The sequence below is a fragment of the Ranitomeya variabilis genome, chromosome 1, assembly GCF_051348905.1.
Source record: "Ranitomeya variabilis isolate aRanVar5 chromosome 1, aRanVar5.hap1, whole genome shotgun sequence".
NCBI classification, from domain to species: domain Eukaryota; kingdom Metazoa; phylum Chordata; class Amphibia; order Anura; family Dendrobatidae; genus Ranitomeya; species Ranitomeya variabilis.
The window spans coordinates 778,532,050-778,551,966 of NC_135232.1; the positions used below are offsets into that span (position 1 = coordinate 778,532,050).

At 43.6% G+C, this 19,917-nt stretch overlaps 1 protein-coding gene across 1 annotated transcript in view; it reads left to right on the plus strand.

Moving 5' to 3' along the window:
- The window catches only part of REXO1 (RNA exonuclease 1 homolog), a 200,506-nt gene that overhangs the window by 144,498 nt on the left and 36,091 nt on the right, over positions 1-19,917 (plus strand). The window contains exon 12 of the mRNA XM_077272241.1: positions 2,805-2,915. Within this exon, the coding sequence (XP_077128356.1) occupies positions 2,805-2,915 (111 nt within the window). The remainder of the gene's footprint in view (positions 1-2,804; positions 2,916-19,917) is intronic.

Below are 19,917 nucleotides of genomic sequence, written 5' to 3' on the forward strand. Positions count from 1 at the left end.
AGGGGTCTATATGGCTGAAAATACCCAAAAGTGACACCATTTTAAAAACTGCACCCCTCAAAACCACATTCAAGAAGTTTATTAACCCTTCAGGTGTTTCACAGCAGCAGAAGCAACATGGAAGGAAATAATGAACATTTAACTTTTTAGTCACAAAAATGAACTTTTAGCAACAATTTTTTTTTCAAGGGTAAAAGGAGAAACTGGACCCCGAAAGTTGTTGTACAATTTGTCCTGAGTACGCCGATACCCCATATGTGGGGGGGAATCACTGGGCGCACGACAGGACTTTTTGAATGAAAAATTGGCTCCAATCTTTAGCGGACACCATGTCGCGTTTGGAGAGCCCCTGTGTGCCTAAAGATTGGAGCTCCCCCACAGGTGACCCCATTTTGGAAACTAGACCCCCCAAGGAACTCATCTAGATGCACAGTGAGCACTTTCAACCTCCAGGTGCTTCACAAATTGATCCGTAAAAATGAAAAAGTACTTTTTTTTTTTTTTTTTTTACAAAAAAATTCTTTTAGCCTCAATTTTTTTCGTTTTCTCATGGGCTACAGGATAAAATGGATCTTAAAATGTGTTGGTCAATTTCTCCTGAGTACACCGATACCCCACATGTGGGGGTAAACCACTGTTTGGGCACACGGCAAGGCTCGGAAGGGAAGGAGCGCCATTTGACTTTTTGAATGAAAAATTAGCTCCAATCGTTAGCGGTCACCATGTCGCGTTTGGAGAGCCCCTGTGTGTCTAAACATTTGAACTCCTCCACAAGTGACACCATTTTGGAAACTAAACCCTCCAAGGAACTTATGTAGATGTGTGATGAGCACTTTGAACTCCCAAGTGCTTCACAGAAGTTTATAACGCAGAGCCGTGAAAATAAAAAATCATTTTTTTTTCCTCAAATGATTTTTTTAGCCTGCAATTTTTTATTTTCACAAGGGTAACAGGAGAAACTGAACCCCAATAGCTGTTGTCTAGTTTGTCCTGAGTACGCAGATGCCCAATATGTGGAGGTAAACCACTGTTTGGGCACATGTCGGGGCTCGGAAAGGAAGTAGTGACGTTTTGAAATGCAGACTTTGATGGAATGGTCTGCGAGCGTCACGTTGCGTTTGCAGAGCCCCTGATGTACCTAAACAGTAGAAACCCCCCACAAGTGACCCCATTTTGGAAACTAGACCCCGAAGCAACTTATCTAGATGTGTGTTGAGCACTTTGAACCCCCAAGTGCTTCACAGAAGTTTATAACTCAGAGCCGTGAAAAAAAATATATCATTTTTTTTCCCCACAAAAATAATTTTGTAGCCCCCAATTTTTTATTTTTCCAAGTGTAACAGGAGAAATTAGACCCCCAAAATTGTTGTACAATTTTTCCGGAGTACGCTTATGCCCCATATGTTTGGGTAAACCACTGTTTGGACGCACATCGGGGCTCGGAAGGGAGGGAGCACCATTTGACTTTTTGAATGCAAGATTGGCTGGAATCAATGGTAGCGCCATGTTGTGTTTGGAGACCCCCTGATGTGCCTAAACAGTGGAAACCCCTCAATTCTAACTCCAACACTAAACCCAACACACCCCTAATCCCAACTCTAACCATAATCACAACCCTAACCCCAACATACCCCTAGCCACAACCCTAACCCCAACATACAACCAACCCTAATCCCAACCCTATCCATAACCCTAACCACAAGCCTAACCCTAACCTCAACACACCCCTAACCCTAGTTCCAGCCCTAACCCTAAGGCTATGTGCCACCTTGCGGATTTATGTGCGGATTTTTCCGCACCGTTTTTGAAAAATCCGCAGGTAAAACGCACTGCGTTTTACTTGCTAATTTAGTGCAGATTTCCAGTGTTTTTTGTGCAGATTCCTATTGAGGAACAGGTGTAAAAAACGCTGTGGATTCCACACTAAGAATTGACATGCTGCAGAAAATACAACGCAGCATTTCCACACGGTATTTTCCGCACCATGGGCACAGTGGATTTGGTTTTCCATAGGTTTACATGGTACTGTAAGCGGGATGGAAAACTGCCACGAATCCGCAGCGACCAATCCGCTGCGGATCCGCAGCCAAATCCGCACCGTGTGCATATAGCCTAATTCTAACCCTAACCCTAGTTCTAACCCTAACCCTAGTGGAAAAATAAAAATAAATATATTGATACCCCCTTTATTTACTCAACACATAACATTTTATGACCTCTTCAATGATTTGGTCAAAACAAACAACATAAATAATTGGGAGAAATACCTTAAACTTAAAACTACTATTGAACAATGGAAAAAGTCGTAGTCTTACCTATTCATCTGATCTTTGTTCGAACTTATCGTATACACACCAAATTTTGGGGAGGAAAATAGGGAAAAAAAATATATAATAAAATGATGGTACGTCTTATTATTCACTTTCACTGTAGCTTAAGGGGAAAGCAGCTGTGGTGGATCAGGGACCCAGGAGGCAGGGTCATTGTTGCAGGAAGCTGGTGGTGGCAGGAGTGGGGCGATCCTGCGGGCCCCAGGATGAAAGCAGGGGATGTTCAGCTGTGCGAGGCTGCTGCAGGTCCCGTGCTTTCGCAAAATGTCGGCAGGGCCCCCGTACTTCCTATGGTTTTCCATTTGAGAAAATGGACTCCGGAGTTGGCGCATTTGCAAATTAAGATTTCGGGAGATTAGACCTCTTTATATGTGAAAACTAGAATGGCCTTTCTGTTGGGAGGCATTTTATGTTTATTAGGTTTAGGAAATATTTTTGCTTATTAGATCTGTTTTTGTATTTTTTTTTTTAAAGCAACATGTACAAGATGGACGTAAGGATAACCTGGTTGGCTTTGTGAAGACTTTTGAGAAGTTAAATACATCTGAAGGAAGTCCCGGTGTGTTTGCTTTAGACTGTGAAATGGTAAGTGGTTTTGGTTACATCAAATTCTTCAATGCTAACATTTCTGTATAAAAAGCTTGTACATTTGTATATCTGCTTATTCTGATGCAAAATAAACAAGTACTGTATTTTGCGGATTATAAGACGCATCTGTTTACAAGACGCACCCCACATCTTGGGGAGGAAAATGGGATTTTATTTTTTTTAATAAAATGGTGTGTTTATAATTTTATAATCTTTTTTTTTTTTTTTTTTTTTTTTTTTCAGTAGTGGGGAACAGCAGTGATGGAGGAGTGGGGTCCCAGGTGGCATGTTCGCTGCAGCATGAACTGGTGGAGGCAGAAGATGCTGCGGGCCTCAAGCTGGTGGGATGAGGTGTTTGGCAGTGACAGGAGTGGTGCGATGCTGCAGGCCCCAGGCTGGTTAGATGGGGTGTTTGGTGGTGCAAGGGTACTGCTGACATTTTGTGAAAGCCCAAAGCCCCGCATCTTCCATACTTTTTAATGCGGTAGACTACGGGAAAATGTCCGCCGGAACAGGTGCATGCCCAATTGATTTCAGGAGATGTATCTCGGTGCCGAAATCTCAATCTGCTCATGCGCCACCTCCGGCAGCCATTTTCCTGGAGTCCACCGCATTGGAGATTATATAAAGTGCAAGTTCTGGGCTTTCACAAAATGTCTGTGGAGCCCCTGAAGCGACTAACACCTCGTCTTACCATCCCTGGGGCCTGTGGCATCGCCCCGCAACTGCCTCCGCTGCAGCCAGAAGATTCCTGCAGCAGCGACCTTGGTATCCCGCTCCACCGCAGCTACAGTTCAGATTATAAGACCCCGAAACCCCTCCCCGGTAAGCTGAATTCGGACTGTAAGACGGACCCCCATTTGACACATTTTTTTTTCCCCCCCCCTATTTTCCCTCTGAAAACTTGGTGTGCGTCTTATGGTCTGAAAAATATGGAACGTTATCACGCAAGTAAGATTGCCAAATATTCCAGTAGCCTTGAAAATTATTAAGAACTTCAAGTGTTTCCACAATTTTGGCCACTAGTTGTACATACATTCACACACCTTAATATAACGACTAACTTGTGCCAAAATTTGAATAAGAGCTCCCCATACATAAGCTTTGTCAAATGAGGCACTGTCGTCATGATTTTTCATTTTGTTCACCATTAAAATTAATAACATTTTTTCAGCTGATGTATAAGAAATTCTCATGTAATAACGCCTCCTTCCTGGAATAAGAGCTTGTGAAGGCGTTATGACCGTGTTATAGGAATGATAAAATACAACAAAACACCCAGTCAAATAAAAATGTCTGCTCTTAAAGGGAACCTGTCACCTGAATTTGGCGGGACCAGTTTTCAGTCATATGGGCGGGGTTTTCGGGTGTTTGATTCACCCTTTCCTTACCCGCTGGCTGCATGCTGGCTGTAATATTGGATTGAAGTTCATTCTCTGTCTTCCGTAGTACATGCCTGCACAAGGCAAGATTACCTTGTGCAGGCATGTACTACGGAGGACAGAGAATGAACTTCAATCCAATATTGCAGCCAGCATGCAGCCAGCGGGTAAGGAAAGGGTGAATCAAACACCCCAAAACCCCGCCCATATGACTGAAAACTGGTCCCGCCAAATTCAGGTGACTGGTTCCCTTTAAATAAAGGACTTGAATGTTAATGTCTCAATACGGCCCTTTGGTGCTACTGTATTGAGAACTATGATCCATTCAGTTTCGTTTTTAACATTACCCTGTCTGATGCCATGTCTAACTATCTATTTTTTTCATTTTAAATACACTAGCATTGCAAAGTGAAGTTCTTTGAAATGATAAAGGATTGCTTTCAACTCGATATTTGTAGTTACATAGTGCAGCTAATCACTCATACACGTTCCAAAACTCTAACTTTTAGTTGCCTAGTTGTCATGCCAATATATGTTATACTGCAGGGGCAACTTTCAAAACCAATTACCATTTCAGTCTTGCGGGTAATGTTGGCATTTTTTTATTTAGATTTTTTTTTTTACCTTTTTAAGAGATTTTGAAATAAATTAATTTCCTTCCATATATTTGCATGCTGCAAAATCCCTACATTAAACTGATCCCATTCTGGAATCTCTCAACCTAAGGGGTAAAGGTTGAGGTGTGTGGACATAATGGCTTTTTGTCGAGATCTTTCACATTTTCGGATCTCCAGATTATACAGGGATGGTTTAGGAAAGTATTGAGATAAGTCTTCATCTGTTAGAAGTACTGGTCAATGTTTTTAAAAAGCTTGTCATATCTCAGCCTATAAAGAAAAAAACACCAGCTCACCCTTTCTGTTCCGAATAGTAATGAAGCATGAGGCCACACCATCGCCCAGTAGTTATTGATGCTAGTTCAAGGATAAAAAAAGGTCCAGCTTCCAGATCCAATTACAGATAAAATTATCATTTTATTGGTAATCTGTTTAGAAGATATGATACATATTGCAAAAATAAAATAAATCAACTGGAAGACCTCCCCGAAACGTAACCGTTTTGAACGTCAAACATTCTTGTATCTCAGCTGAACAAGTTGTTGCTTATTAATTGTATCACTCTTCCTACTTGACATTAATTTCTTAATGAATGTTTGGTTCTTCCACATCCTATTTTGATCAACTTGCAATCATATCCTCTTGGTTTAAATTTTTCAGTCAAAGTTTCAGCAGTTTTTTTGAATGATCGGAGCTAATTCTTTCCATGTGCAAGAACACTGTCCCTTCGGGATGTCTCGTTTTGTCTGCGAATGTTGAGATGTTGCATATAACAATGTATTGTTGGCAGCAGCTTTTCACAATAAATATTTTTTAAAAACTCTGCAGAATCTTTCAATCAGTAATATTCAAAACTTCAGCTCCTGATTTACTGTACTCCCAAGTCACTTTTATATTTAGATGATTGTAATTTAATCTCCCAAGGAAAATATTCAATGATAACATGGAGCTCTGCCATATAAAGAAAATATCATCAATGTAACTGGACCACGAGATTACCTCATCAAAACCACATATGTTCTGGAGCACCTCCCTTTCTCACAAACTCAGGAATAAATTTGCATATGAGGGCATGCAAGTCGCCACTGGAGCTGTAGGAAGAAGTGGCCGTAGTTAAAGGGAATCTGGCAGCAGTTTACTATGTAATCTGAAGATAGCATGAGGTACAGGCTAAAGCGCAGATTTCAGCGATGCCTGTCATATCAGGTTTTCTTTACTTCCAATGATTGTTTTAGCACCAGAAATGTATCATTGCTGTGACACAGCAGTGCGTGCCTCCTGGTCAAGCAGCACCCCCTTCTTTTATAAGCAGTTCACTGTCTATAGAAATTGTATATACAGAGACTGGTGTGGGAGGGGGCAGCTTTCTCAGCTCTGCTTCATGCTAAATCTAAAATCTCTGATTGGGTGAGAATGGCTGCACCCAGTAATCTAAGTAATCCATCTTTGCATTCAGCTTCTCTTTGCTTACACCATGCTGCTTTCAGATGTGGTAGCAAAAACCTGCTGACAGATTCCCTTTAAATGTCTGGTTTGTGGATTATACAAAAAAATGTAAAAACTCAGTACAGTTACTTGTTACAAACACACTTTCTTTGACACTGGGCTCATATTATTTTTCTTTGAAAAATATTTTGTTTGCATGATGATATCTCAAGCTTGAAGACTTAACCCCTTTCCAGACGTATAGTTACGTCTAAGGTGGCCTCCCCCTTTTTGCTGCTGGCAACTTTTCCAGCACATGTCAGCTGATTTCTTCAGCTGACATGTGACCTTAACAGCCGCAGTTGGATCGCGATCCACTCATGGCTGTTAACATGTTACATGCCGCTGTCAATCTCTGACAGCGACATTTCACACGATCGCGCCAGAATTGCGTCACTAATCCTGCCCATCGGCACCCATGACACATGACGGTGGGTCGCCGATGGATTGGCATCATAACCCGGGGTTTGCAGCAGACCCCTGTGGTTGTCATTGCCGGATTGCTATGAGCGCCGCCCAGCGGTCGGCCTCAAGTGAGCATTTGTTACACAGAGCAGAGCTGAAGCCCTGCTCTGTGTAGCACAGGCAATTGGATTACTGTATTTTTCTGACCATAAGACGCACTTTTTTTCCTCCAAATTTGGAGGAAAGTGTGGGTGCGTCTTATGGTAGGGATGTAACGTGGGGAGGGGGCAGCAGCGAGTGGGATGCACTGGGAGGCAGGAGGCAGAAAAATGTCCCTGCCTGGCTCCAGGAATCAGCACTGGGGAAACCACATGGTTCGATCATTAAAGTGCAGTGAATATTCATTAGCTGCTTCCCCGCCCACCTGTTAGCTGAGTGGTGAGCAGGGAACAGCAAATGAATAGTCCTTCACAGGGACACACATGGTTTCCCCAGCACTGGATTCCTGCAGCAGCTGGGGAGATCTGTGTGTCTGGTGGAGGAGGCAGCAGCAGGGGCCAGAGGGGAGACACAAGATCGCTGCATACCTGCCTGCCGGGGCTGTGCTGAATGCTGAGTGCTCCAGCACAAGGATCTGTGTGATGTCATGAAGAGGGCGGGCTGGAGCATCACATGGCAGCACAGAGCCCTCCCTCTTCTGATGTCATCACAGGTCCTGCAGACACCACACTACAATCTGCAAGCTTCCTCCTGTGCTGTGGAGAGGCAGCAAGAGGGAGCGCTCTGTGATGTCATGGGATGGGATGCTACAGCATTTTACCTCACCACAGCTGGCTGGCTGCCACAATTAAAAGGTTAGTCAGTACAACACACAATAAAGTACTCTGCCACTTCTGTGGTGAACTATAACTCCCAGCATGCCATAGGATCTGCAGGACATGCTGGGAGTTATAGTTCTCCCAATGGGATCTCAAAGCAGCACTCCAGTGTTATTTTTCAGTGCTGGAGTGGTGCTTTAAATATAAGCCCTGTGCCCCCATTCTTATACTCACCCTCCAGCGTCTTCCTATAGTACTTTACAGCACCACACTGGTCCTGCAGCTCCATCTTCTACCTGCAGCTTCCAACCTAATAACATACTATTATATATAATAACAACACATATAATAGTATGTTTATGTTATTAAATATTTTACCACCTTTTTTTGCTTCAAATATTATTTTCCCCTATTTTCCACCTCTAAAACCTGGGTGCGTCTTATAGTCCGGTGCGTCTTATAGCCGAAAAATACTGTATCTCAGCTCCTAGTCTCCCATGGAGATTATTGAAGCACGTAAAAATTTAAAAAATATATAAAATCACCCCTTATTTGCCCTATTCAAAATAAAACAATGACAAAAAAAAAACATGATTATTGCCGCCTTCAGAATCGCCCGATCTCTCAATGTATAGAAAGAATTAATCCGATCGGTTAACGTAGTAGCAAGAAAAAAACTAAACGTTAGAATTAAGTTTTTTGTTTACCACAACAATACATTAAAATGTAATAACGAGCGATCAAAAGATCGTATCAACAACAAAATAGTATCAATAAAAAACGTCAGCTCAGCATTCAAAAAATATACCCTTACCCAGATCACGAAAAATGGAGACACTACGGGTTTCGGAAAATGGCAACTTTTTTTTTTTTTTGAGGAACCAACACTTAAATAAAAAAAAAAAGCCAATACATGTTTGGTATCTACGATCTTGTAATGACCTGGAGAATGAAAATGGCAGGTCAGTTTTAGTGGACATGGTAAAAAAGCAAAATAAAAATTAATTGTGGAATTGCAATTTCACCACACTTTCAATTCAAGGGACATATTATTACTGCATGACAATCGTACATGCACACTGGCTGTGTGCTCGTGTGATCGCCACCAGGTGTCAGCTGTCAACTAAGTGCCAGAAACGGCTCACGGCACTTTAACCCCCTAAATACTGCAATCGAACTCAGTTGTAGATTGCAGCATTCTGGAAGCCGGCAGAGGGATGACAGCCTCTCTGTCCTTGCATCAGAGACTCCACGGCATGACGTGGGGTCTCGATTGTTGCCATGGTGACCCGATGTCATGACAACATCCGGGTCACCAGAGCTAGGAAAGTTGCTTGATCATGCACAGTCTCCATGCTATACATGCAATCAGCTTGAAAAAAAATTGTGACAAAGAAAAATAATAATAAAATCTTCTTTTTTTTTACATAATTGTAAAAATATAAAATAAAATAAAAACATAAGAAAAATCAAGATATTGTATCCATAAATAAATATTTGTATGAAAAAAAGCTATAAACCATAAAAGTACACATTTGGGATCACCGTGTCCGGAATGACCCGACCTATAAAACTGTCTCGCTAGTTAACCCCTTTGGTGAACATCATATAAAAAAAAAAAAAAAAAGAGTAAAGCAATGCAAAAATTATTTTTTCTGTAAATAGTTTTTATTGGGTAAAGGTGCCAAAACATAAAAAAATAAATGTGGTATCGCTGTAATCGTACTGCCCCGAAGAATAAAACTGCCTTGTCAATTTTATCACGCAGAAAGGCATAAACCTCTAACCCCCACCCCCAAAAACAAAATTCCTGAATTGTTTTTGTTAATTCTGCCTCCCAAAAGTAGGAATAGAAAGCGATGAAAAAATGTCTGAAAATGGAACCAATAAAAACGTACGTAGCTTTCAAAATATGCTGGTGCAAAAAACATTTTTTTGCAATACAAAGCGTCTTTTAGTGTGCGACAGCAGCCAAACATAAAAACCCGATACAAGGAACGGTTTAAAAAATAAAACCAATGCTTCACCTGCTTTTTTACATTTTGCCTCCCAAAGATCACAGTAAGGCTCTGCGCACATTTATCCTGTGCTCTTCGTTGACCGCGTACACCAGAGTTTCCGTGTAAATCTCTTAAATATGTGGTTCAGGCGGAACCTCTGGCAGAAAATTCCCTATAATGAGGCAGATAGAGGCACTGTGGAGGCCATAGGACCTGTGATCTGGCGGTATCCGTCTTTTTAGGATTGCATAAAAGTGCCATCGGCCACAGTTTTGTGCACTTCTGAAAAGGACACCACTGAACAGAGGCCAGACGGAGTCCAAAGTAACTCTGCTGCCTCATTATAGTGAATGGATCCCTCAGGGGTTTCATCTGAATCACGTCGCTCAGAGATTTAGATGGAAACCCCAATGTAAGTGCTCAGCGTAAAGCGCTGGATAAATGTGTTCCCAAACATTATATAAAATGTTCCCAATAAAAGCTTCAACTCAATCCACAAAAATAGCAAGTCCTCACTCAGGTCTCATCTGTTAATGGAAATATAGGGGCTTCCACGTTACCGGTAGTACAAAGCCCCACAATATACCTAAACCACATATAGCATCCACACATGTTTGGCATTTCTGAAGCGATGAGAGCCCGCCTAACTTACGGGTGCATGTCTCCAGAATCACCAGCTGGGCGTGACTAAGCAGCTACCTTGGTGTTCACTGGAGCCTCTGATGGTGAGGTCAGGCTTGTGCGGCAGGTAGCTGCCAGGTACCACTCCAGAGTGGAGTCTGGCTGTTTCTCCTGATCCTACTGGTGGATGGAAGACTGACAGGCAGGCGGGCACGGCTGAGACACTGACAGGCAGGGGGGCACAACTAAGACACTTGACAGGCAGGCGGGCACGGCTGTGACACTGGCAAGTGTAAGTGGTATATGGGAACAGGTAGAGACCAATACACACTGGAGGAGCAGGGACTGACTCGGGAAGGACAGGAACACGGACAAGTTCGAGTGGAATATGGGAACAGGTAAGGACCTGTTTAGACTGTAAGGACAAAGACCCAGGAGGTGCAAAACGAGAGCGGAGCAGGGAAGAACCGCTAGGAGCGGAGCAGGGCGGAACCGCAGAGCAAGAGCAGGATGGAACCACAGAGCGAGAACAGAGCGGAGCCGCAGAGCATACAGAGAAGACACAAGGATACACACAGCAGGGAAAGGAAGCCACTGACACGGAAACAAACACATAGGTTTGGATTGAGTTCAGACAAGATCAGGGACAGGATATAAGATGCAAGAATAGGACACCGTACAGACAAGGACTGACATGGAAAGAGATACTGGATAAGGACACAGGCCTGAGCATGCAGCCCTCAGAGAGGCGGAACATAGGATACAAAGCGCAAGGTAACAGGTCTGGGAATGTTGCCCCCAGAGAAGGCGGAAACAAGACAGGACCTGGCACCTCAGCAGCAAGACACTGACTGAGGGAGATAGTTGCTCGGGCATTCCTCTAAGGTTGGGAATGCTTTAAGTACCTGAGGCCTCTTGGCCATTGACCGGGGACACCTTAGGAAGGTGCTCACTGACTATAAAAACCAGGAACTGCCGGCGCCACCCCCTATGCACACCGCCAGGAAGCATGCACAGAGCAGGCAGGAGACATGAGGCACACAGCATGGAGCGGGCGAAAGACAGAACTCACAGCATGGCCCGGAGTAGTGAATAAGTTTGTGTGTAAGGGTCCCTTTCCACTTGCGAGGAAAACGGACGCGTGCAATCCGATAAAAAATCGGATTGCACTCGGACCAATGTTAGTTAATAGGTGTCTTTTGATTTGCGATTTTTTTCTCAGCCGAAATCGGACTGAGAAAAATCTGGATCGGCTGAGAAAAAAATCGCAGCATGCTGCGTATTGCTGCGATTCTCGGACGAGACTCGCCAATGCAAGTCAATGGGTGCGAGAAAAAAATCGCACAGCACTCGCACCATGCGAGTTCTGTCCTATTTTTACGCACCGGTGTCCTTTGAAAAGCCGGTAATTCAGCGCGGTGTACAGTAAAATCACACTGACAGGTTAGAATAGAGTAGATATATACACATAGAATGTGTATATATACATATATATATGTCAGTGAGACACCTATATATGTATATTTATATTTAATGCAGCACTAGATAGCATTAAAGCCGCTAATTCAATTGCCGGCTTCTCATTTCTCCTGCACAAACCCGACAGGATATGAGACATGGTTTACATACAGTAAACCATCTCATATCCCCATTTTTTTTGCATATTCCACACTACTAATGTTAGTAGTGTGTATGTGCAAAATTTCAGCGCTGTAGCTGCTGAAATAAAGGGTTAAATGGCGGAAAAAATTGGCGTGGGCTCCCGCGCAATTTTCTCCGCCAGAGTGGTAAAGCCAGTGACTGAGGGCAGATATTAATAGCCAGGAGAGGGTCCATGGTTATTGGCCCCCCCCGTGGCTACAAACATCTGCCCCCAGCCACCCCAGAAGAGGCACATCTGGAAGATGCGCCTATTCTGGCACTTGGCCACTCTCTTCCCACTCCCTGTAGCGGTGGGATATGGGGTAATGAAGGGTTAATGCCACCTTGCTATTGTAAGGTGACATTAAGCCAGATTAATAATGGAGAGGCGTCAATTATGACACCTATCCATTATTAATCCAATTGTAGGAAAGGGTTAAAAAACACACACACACACATGATTTAAAAGTAGTTTAATGAAATAAACACAGCGGTTGTTGTAATAATTTATTGTTCTCTCAATCCATCAGGAAACCCTCGCTTGGCAAAATAATAACCGCACAAGATACATACCTTCTGATGTCCGATCATGTCCCACGAGGTAATCCATCTGAAGGGGTTAACTAATATTACAGGCACGAGCTGCGATAAACCACTCACTGGTGCCTGTAATCCCCCGGGTGCTGAAAGGAAAGCAGGATCTGTACTTACATTGAGTCGCGGTGAGGCGCCCTCTGGTGGATGTTCTCATAAACTGCAGCCTGGGAACTTTTTCCCACGCTCCAGGTCATATGAGGACATCCACCAGGGGGCGCATCACCGCGACTGAAGGAAATGTAGGTCAATGACCTACATTTCATTCATTCGCAGGGGAATTACAAGCACGGAGCACAGCTGCATTTAGCAGGGCTCCTGCCTGTAATATTAGTTAACCCCTTCAGATGGATTACATCGTGGGACGTGATCTGACATCTGAGGGTATGTATCTTGTGCGGTTATTATTTTTCCAAGCGAGGGTGTTGCTGATGGATTGAGAGAGCAATAAATTATTACAACAACCGCTGTCTTTATTTCATTAAACTACTTTGTAATCATGTGTGTGTGTGTTTTTTAACCCTTTCCTACAATTGGATTAATAATGGATAGGTGTCATAATTAACGCCTCTCCATTATTAATCTGGCTTAATGTCACCTTCCAATAGCAAGGTGGCATTAACCCTTCATTACCCCATATCCCACCGCTACAGGGAGTGGGAAGAGAGTGGCCAAGTGCCAGAATAGGCGCATCTTCCAGATGTGCCTTTTCTGGGGTGGCTGGGGGCAGATGTTTTTAGCCACGGGGGGGCCAATAACCATGGACCCTCTCCTGGCTATTAATATCTGCCCTCAGTCACTGGCTTTACCGCTCTGGCGGAGAAAATTGCGCGGGAGCCCACGCCAATTTTTTCCGCGAGTTAACCCTTAAATTTAATAGCTACAGCGCTGAAATTTTGCACATACACACTACTAACATTAGTAGTGTGGAATATGCAAAAAAAAGGGGGATATGAGATGGTTTACTGTATGTAAACCATGTCTCATATCCTGTCGGGTTTGGGAAGGAGAAATTAAAAGCGGCTTTTATGCTATCTTGCGCTGCATTAAATATAAATATACATATATAGGTGTCTCACTGACATATATATATGTATATATACCTATTCTATGTGTATATATCTACTCTATTCTAACCTGTCAGTGTGATTTTACTGTACACTGCGCTGAATTGCCGGCTTTTCAAAGGACACCGGTGCGTACAAATCGGACAGTAATACGGATGTCATACGGATGATGCGATTATAAAAAACGGATGGTGCGATTAAAAATCGCATTGTACTCGCATGCCACTCGCATGAAAATCGCATACGTTCCATCCGTTTTTTCGGTCCAGATTACGGACCGTTTTTTATCTCGCAAGTGGAAAGGGACCCTAAGGCAGGTGGAGGATGGGAGGCCTTGCAGTGATGCCGGCAGCGTTGTTACAGGGGCTTTGTATATGGAGTCCTCAAATTGTTCTAGGAAAATCTGTGCTCCATGAGGCAAATGGCACTTCCTTCCTCCCAAGTCTCTCTGTATGGCTAAGTAGTACTGTACAGACACATATGGGGTATTGCCACGTTCAGTAGATATTGTGGGACAAATTATGATGCCATTTTTACACACTTCATGTGTGAAAATGTAAAATCTGGCAGTAGAAGAAAATGTTTGTGTTAATATTTTAGTTATTTTTCTTCAGTGCCCAATGATATCAAATTCTGTGACACCTGTGGTGTCAGTATAATCACTGCACCCCTAGAGGAATTCATTGAGAGGTTTAATTTGTAAAATGAGGCCACTTATGGGGGGTCCTGCTGTTCTGGCACCTCATGGGCTCTCCCAGTGGGTCATGGCACCTGCAAGACATAACAGTAAAATCTGGCGCTCCTTTACTCCTGAGCTTTGCACTGTTTCTGAAAAATATTTCCCGATTACATGTAGGGTGTTGCCGAACTCAGGAAAAAATGGACCTCAGTTTGTTGTAAAAAAAAATCCTATTGGCTCTTAACCCCTTTCTGCCAGCTGGCGGAATAGTACGTCAGCTGGCAGATCCCCCGCTTTGAGGTGGGCTCCGGCGGTGAACCCACCTCAAAGCCGCGACATGTCAGCTGTTTTGAACAGCTGACATGAGCGCGAGCGGAATCGCGATCCGCTCGCACCCATTAACTAGTTAAATGCCGCCGTCAAGCACTGACAGCGGCATTTAACTAGCGCTCCCGACCGCACGGCCAGAACTGCTCGCACCGCTGACCCCCGTCACATGATCGGGGGTCAACGGTGCATTGCCATAACAACCAGAGGTCTCCTTGAGACCTCTATGGTTGTTGATGGCCGATTGCTTTGAGCGCCACCCTGTGGTCGGCGTTCAAAGTACACCTGCCTTTCTGCTACATAGAGTTGATCTGTACTTCACCTCTATATAGCAGAGCCGATTGTGTAGTGCATGCTTCTAGCCTCCTATGGAGGCTATTGAAGCATGCCAAAATAAAAAAAAAAAGTGTTTAAAAATATAAAAAAAATAAAAAATATATAAAAGTTTAAATCACCCCCCTTTCGCCCCAATCAAAATAAAACAATAAAAAAAAATCAAACCTATACATATTTGGTATCACCGCGTTCAGAATCGCCCGATCTATCAATAAAAACAAAGGATTAACCTGATCGCTAAATGGCGTAGCGAAAAATAAAATCAAAACGCCAAAATTAAGTTTTTTTGGTCGCCGCAACATTGCATTAAAATGCAATAACAGGCGATCAAAAGAACGTATCTGCACCAAAATGGTATCATTAAAAACGTCAGCTCGGCACGCAAAAAATAAGCCCTCACCCAACCCCAGATCATGAAAAATGGAGACGCTACGGGTATCGGAAAATGGCGCAATTTTTTTTTTTTAAGCAAACTTTGGAATTTTTTTTCACCACTTAGATAAAAAATAACCTAGACATGTTAGGTGTCTATGAACTCGTAATGACCTGGAGAATCATAATGGCAGGTCAGTTTTAGCATTTGGTGAATCTAGCAAAAAAGCCAAACAAAAAACAAGTGTGATATTGCACTTTTTTTGCAATTTCATCACACTTGGAATTTTCTTCCCGTTTACTGTTACACGGCATGGTAAAACCAATGATGTCGTTCAAAAGTACATCTCGTCCCGCAAAAAATAAGCCCTCACATGGCCATTTTGACGGAAAAATATAAAAGTTATGGCTCTGGGAAGGAGGGGAGCGAAAAACGAAAACGAAAAAAAAAGGAAAAAGCTCCGGGGGTGAAGGGGTTAAAAAAAATTAAAAACTTGCGGCTACAACAACATTTTAGTGGTAAAAATTTAATTTATTCTTTCTTCACTGCTCAATGGTATAAAATTCTGTGAGGCACGTGTGGTGTCAATATGATCACTGCACCTGTAGATGAATTCATTGGGGAGTGTTGTTTGTAAAATTAGTTCACTTATAGGGGGTTTCTGTGGTTCTGGTACCTTAGGGCCTCTGTCAATATCACATGGCACCCTCAAATATGGTACCTCTTCCATTCTGAGCTTTGCACTGTGCCTTAAAAGTAGTATTCCCCCCCATATGGGGTATCTGCGTACCCAGGAGAAATTGCACAACAAATTGTATGGTGCAATTTATCCTGTTACCCTTATGAAAATGGAACTTTTGGGGCTAAAACATATTTGTGGGGAAAATGTGGTTTAATTATTTTCATGGTTCAACGTTAGAAACTTCTGTGAAGCACCCGATGGTTCAATGTATTCGCCACACATTTAGATCAGTTCCCTGACGGGTTTAGTTTCCAAAATGTTTTCACTTGTGGGAGATTTTCATTGTTGGGCACACCAAGGGCTCTCCAAACGCAACATGGTGTCCGCCAATGGTTCCAGCACATTTTGCCTTCAAAAAGTCAAATGGCGCTCCTTCCCTTCTGAGCCCTGCCCTGCGCCTAAACAGTGGTTTTCTCCCTCATGTGAGGCATCGAGATGCTCAGGAGGAATTACACAACAAATTTTGGGGTCCATCTTTTCCTGTTACCCTTGTCAAAATAAAAAAGTTTGGATCCGCCGTAAATTTTCTGTGAAAAAAGTTACCGTAAATGTTCATTTTTTTTTTTCCACATTCCAAAAATTTCTGTGAAGCACCTGAAGGGTTGATAAAAATCTTGAATGTGGTTTTGAGCATCTTGAGAGGTGCAGTTTTTAGAATGGTGTCACACTTGCGTATTTTCTATCATATAGACCCCTCAAAGTGACTTCAAATGTGATGTGGTCCCTAAAATAATGGTTTTGTAAATTTTGTTGAAAAGATGAAAAATCAGTGGTCAATTTTTAACCCTTCTAACTTCCTAACAAAAATAGCTTTGGTTCCAAAATTGTGCTGATGTAAAGTAGACATGTGGGAAATGTTATTTATTAACTATTTTGATTGACCTATCTCTGTGATTTAAGGACATGAAAATTGAAAGTTTGAAAATTGCAAATTTTTTCAAATTTTAGCCAAATTTAGTTTTTTTCACAAATAAATGCAAGTCATATTCAAGAAAGTTTACAACTGTCATGAAGTTCACTATGGCACGAGAAAGGATTCTCAGAATCACCAGGATTAGTTGAAGCTTTCCAGAGTTGTTACCACATACAGTGACAGTGGTCAGAATTGTAAATATTGGCCTGGTCATTAACCTGCAAACCACCTTTGGGGGGTAAAGAGTTTAAAGTCCTCTATTGGGCCAAAAATGCTGACTACACCATCATATGAATTTCTTGAAGGGTGTAGCTTTCAAACTTTGGTCACTGTTCCGGGGCTTCTACTGACCTCATATCCCTGGAGTTCCACGAATGCAACATGGTACCTGAAACCATTCAACAAAATCTGCTCTCAGAAAATTGTTCTCCTTCCCTTCTGAGCTCTCCCATATGCCTAAGGGTATGTGTCCACGTTCAGGATTGCATCAGGATTTGGTCAGGATTTTACGTCAGTATTTGTAAGCCAAAACCAGGAGTGGGTGATAAATGCAGAAGTGGTGTATATGTTTCTATTATACTTTTCCTCTAATTGTTCCACTCCTGGTTTTGGCTTACAAATACTGATGAAAAATCCTGACCAAATCCTGATGCAATCCTGAACGTGGACACATACCCTTAAATGGTAATTTTTGATGACATGTGCAGTAGTAGTGTGCTCATGAGAAACCTTTTACAAATTGTGGGGTTATCTTCTTTTCATTACCTGCAGATAAAAATATTGAAGCAAAAACAACAGTTTAGTGGAAGAAAAATGTAATTTTTTTTGTTTCAATGTTCCAGCATTATAAAATTCTCTGAAACACCTGTGAGTTCAGAACGCTCTATGCACCCAAAGTTGAATACTAGGGGTGTAGTTTCCAAGGTAGGGTTACTGTTAGGGGATATTTTGTTGTTTTGTCGCATTTGCAAAGCTTTGAGGTGCCAAAGTATCTGTAATATTTTCCAGACAACATATGTATGTGTGTGTGTGTGTGTGTATATATATATACATATATATATATATATATATATATATATATATATATATATATATATATATATATATATATATATAGCATCGTGATTACTCGCTAATCCCGCCCCCTGCACAGTAGCTCCGCCCCCACACAATCCCACCCCCACCACATTACCACACACAATCCTGCCCCCCACCACATTACCATACATAATCTCGCCCCCCACCCCATTACCACACATAATCCCGCCCCCCCACCACATTACCACACACAATCCCGCCCCCCCACCACATTACCACACACAATCCTGCCCCCCACACATTACCACACGAGGCTCCGTCCCCCACATTACCACACGAGGCTCCGTACCCACACATTACCATACGAGGCTCCGTCCCTCCACATTACCACACGAGGCTCCGTCCCCACACACTGCCACACGAGGCTCCGTCCCCACACATTACCACATGAGGCTGCGTCCCCACACATTACCACACGAGGCTCCATCCTCACACATTACCACATGAGGCTCCGTCCCCACACATTACCATACGAGGCTCCGTCCCTCCACATTACCACACGAGGCTCCGTACCCACACATTACCACACGAGGCTCCGTCCCCCACATTACCACACGAGGCTCCGTACCCACACATTACCATACGAGGCTCCGTCCCTCCACATTACCACATGAGGCTCCGTCCCCACACATTACCACACGAGGCTCCGTCCCCACACATTACCACATGAGGCTGCGTCCCCACACATTACCACACGAGGCTCCGTCCTCACACATTACCACATGAGGCTCCGTCCCCACACATTACCATACGAGGCTCCGTCCCTCCACATTACCACACGAGGCTCCGTACCCACACATTACCACACGAGGCTCCGTCCCCACACATTACCACATGAGGCTCCGTACCCACACATTACCATACGAGGCTCCGTCCCTCCACATTACCACATGAGGCTCCGTCCCCACACATTACCACACGAGGCTCCGTCCCCACACATTACCACATGAGGCTGCGTCCCCACACATTACCACACGAGGCTCCGTCCTCACACATTACCACATGAGGCTCCGTCCCCACACATTACCATACGAGGCTCCGTCCCTCCACATTACCACACGAGGCTCCGTACCCACACATTACCACACGAGGCTCCGTCCTCACACATTACCACACGAGGCTCCGTCCCCACACATTACCACACGAGGCTCTGTCCCCACACATTACCACACGAATCCAGTTTGCTTTTGATTTTACACTGTGAATAAAATGTATTAGTATTATTATGATTTTTAATTATTATTATTATTATTATTATGAACTTCATTTTAAGTTAATTTACCACCTGCGTAAGCACTATTGAATGTTGTCATTATTTACTTTAGCTTAATCACCAGCAGCGTTAATTAGATAGCAATGAGCGTGCTGAGCGTTAGCTGGCTGGAAACAAATAGTTTCTCTCTATAAGTCAAAAAGCAGTCTTTCCCTTCCATACTCTGTTGTGTGCCTAAACTGTCATTTCAGTCACATAAGGTGTATTTCCACATTAACCCCTTCCCGACATTTGACGTACTATCCCGTCGAGGTGGGGTGGGCCCGTATGACCGCCGACGGGATAGTACGTCATCACCGATCAGCGGCGCTCACGGGGGGAGCGCGGCCGATCGCGGCCGGGTGTCAGCTGCATATCGCAGCTGACATCCGGCACTATGTGCCAGGAGCGGTCACGGACCGCCCCCGGCACATTAACCCCCGGCACACCGCGATCAAACATGATCGCAGTGTACCGGCGGTATAGGGAAGCATCGCGCAGGGAGGGGGCTCCCTGCGGGCTTCCCTGAGACCCCCGGAGCAACGCGATGTGATCGCGTTGCTCTGAGGGTCTCCTACCTCCCTCCTCGCCGCAGGTCCCGGATCCAAGATGGCCGCGGCATCCGGGTCCTGCAGGGAGGGAGGTGGCT